The sequence below is a fragment of the Chiloscyllium plagiosum genome, unplaced genomic scaffold, assembly GCF_004010195.1.
Source record: "Chiloscyllium plagiosum isolate BGI_BamShark_2017 unplaced genomic scaffold, ASM401019v2 scaf_467, whole genome shotgun sequence".
Taxonomy (NCBI): Eukaryota; Metazoa; Chordata; class Chondrichthyes; order Orectolobiformes; family Hemiscylliidae; genus Chiloscyllium; species Chiloscyllium plagiosum.
In genome coordinates this window covers 25,685-27,896 of record NW_025214245.1, presented here as the reverse complement: position 1 = coordinate 27,896, position 2,212 = coordinate 25,685, and the positions used below count along the sequence as shown (strand labels likewise).

The 2,212-nt window shown below is 55.6% G+C and overlaps 1 protein-coding gene across 1 annotated transcript in view; it reads right to left on the bottom strand.

Moving 5' to 3' along the window:
- The window catches only part of mars1 (methionyl-tRNA synthetase 1), a 6,170-nt gene that overhangs the window by 1,321 nt on the left and 2,637 nt on the right, over positions 1-2,212 (bottom strand). The window contains exon 4 of the mRNA XM_043686418.1: positions 1,069-1,149. Within this exon, the coding sequence (XP_043542353.1) occupies positions 1,069-1,149 (81 nt within the window). The remainder of the gene's footprint in view (positions 1-1,068; positions 1,150-2,212) is intronic.

Sequence of the window (2,212 nt, the reverse complement as noted above, 5' to 3'; positions counted from 1 at the left end):
TAAACCTCTATAAGGTCACCCCTCAGCCTCTGACGCTCCAGGGAAAACAGCCCCAGCCTGTTCAGCCTCTCCCTATAGCTCAGATCCTCCAACCCTAGCAACATCCTTGTAAATCTTTTCTGAACCCTTTCAAGTTTCACAACATCTTTCCGATAGGAAGGAGACCAGAATTGCACGCAATATTCCAACAGTGGCCCCTAACCAATGTCCTGTACAGCCGCAACATGACCTCCCAACTCCTGTGGGTGAGGAAAATTTTGGAATACTGTGTTCAATTCTGGACTTCTTCCTATCGGAAAGATGTTGTGGAAGGGTTCGGAAAAGATTGACAAGGATGTTGGAGGGTTTGAGCTACAGGGAGAGGCTGGACAGGCTGGGGCTGTTTTCCCTGGAGCGTCGGAGGCTGAGGGGTGACCTTATAGAGGTTTATAACATCACGAGGGGGGCGTGGATAGGGTAAATAGACAAGATCTTTCCCCCCTGGGGTGGGGAGTCCAGAACTAGAGGGGCGTAGGTTTAAGGTGAGAGGGGTAAAGGGACATGAGGGGTAACTTTTTCCCCCCAGAGGGTGGTGCGTGTGTGGGAGGAGCTGCCAGAGGAAGTGGTGGGGGCTGGTACAATGATAGCATTTAAAAGGCACCTGGATGGGGGACAGGAACAGGAAGGGTTTAGAGGGAGATGGGCCAAGTGCTGGGGAATGGGGACCGGGATAGGTTAGGGATATCTGGGTCAGCACGGACGAGACGGGCCGAAGGGCCTGTTTCGGTGCTGTTCGACTCTACAGCATTTAAGTAAATTGCTTAACGTGGTGTAGGTTGAGACCGGTCAGGAACACAGCACCTCACACCTACCGTTACAATGGTGCAGGTTACCTTCTTAAAATAGTTCACAGATGGGATGGGGGCAGGGATCTGGTCTGGTCGATAACAACAGCAACTCTGCCCCCAACCCCTGGCACAAACTGGGCACCACCCCGCGTGCCCAGGCACCGTCCAGGCGCGAGCTGCAATCAACAGGAGGCGCTACCTCATCTCTGGCCGCTGCTGGCCCGCAGACTCACTCTCTCACCTGTTTGCTCACCAGCTCGCGGAGGTCCTTGGGGTCGGTGCTCTCTCTCTCCCCGGGGACAGGTCTGGCCTCTGTGGTCACCTACCGATAGAGCACAGGTTTTAAAAATCGGACAGAGCCGCTCTCGCTGCCGGGACGTCCCGGGGTCAGGTCGGGACGAGAGGCGTTACAAACGCTGCCCGTTTCCTCTTGGGATTTCTAAGGTTGGCTTTGGGAGGGGTGGGGGTAGGAGTTGGTCAGATTCTCCAAGATACGCACAGTGGGAGGGGAGACACAAGTGAATTTACTCCTGTCGTAAAGAGTGTCAAGATCTTTACGCTGTATCTAACCCCCTGTCCCTGGGAGTGGAGGGACAGTGTAGAGGGAGCTGTACTCTGTATCTAACCCCCTGTCCCTGGGAGTGTTTGATGGGGCACAATGTAGAGGGAGCTGTACTCTGTATCTAACCCCCTGTCCCTGGGAGTGGGGGACAGTGTAGAGGGAGCTGTACTCTGTATCTAACCCCCTGTCCCTTGGAGTGGAGGGACAGTGTAGAGTGAGCTTTACTCTGTATCTAACCCCCTGTCCCTGGGAGTGGGGGACGGTGTAGAGGGGGCTTTACTCTGTATCTCACCCCCTGTCCCTGGGAGTGGGGGACGGTGTAGAGTGAGCTTTACTCTGTATCTAACCCCTGTCCCTGGGAGTGGAGGAACAGTGTAGAGAAAGCTTTACTCTGTATCTAACCCCCTGTCCCTGGGAGTGTTTGATGGGGCACAGTGTAGAGGGAGCTGTACTCTGTATCTAACCCTCTGTCCCTGGGAGTGGGGGGACAGTATAGAGGGAGCTTCACTCTGTATCTAACCCCCTGTCCCTGGGAGTGGGGGGACGGTGTAGAGGGAGCTTTACTCTGTATCTAACCCCCTGTCCCTGGGAGTGGGGGGACGGTGTAGAGAGAGCCTGACGCTGTAGCTAACCCCCTGTCCCTGGGAGTGGGGGGACGGTGTAGAGAGAGCCTGACGCTGTAGCTAACCCCCTGTCCCTGGGAGTGGGGGGACGGTGTAGAGAGAGCTTTACTCTGTATCTAACCCCCTGTCCCTGGGAGTGGGGGACAGTGTAGAGGGAGCTTTACCCTGTATCTAACCCCCTGTCCCTGGGAATGGGGGGG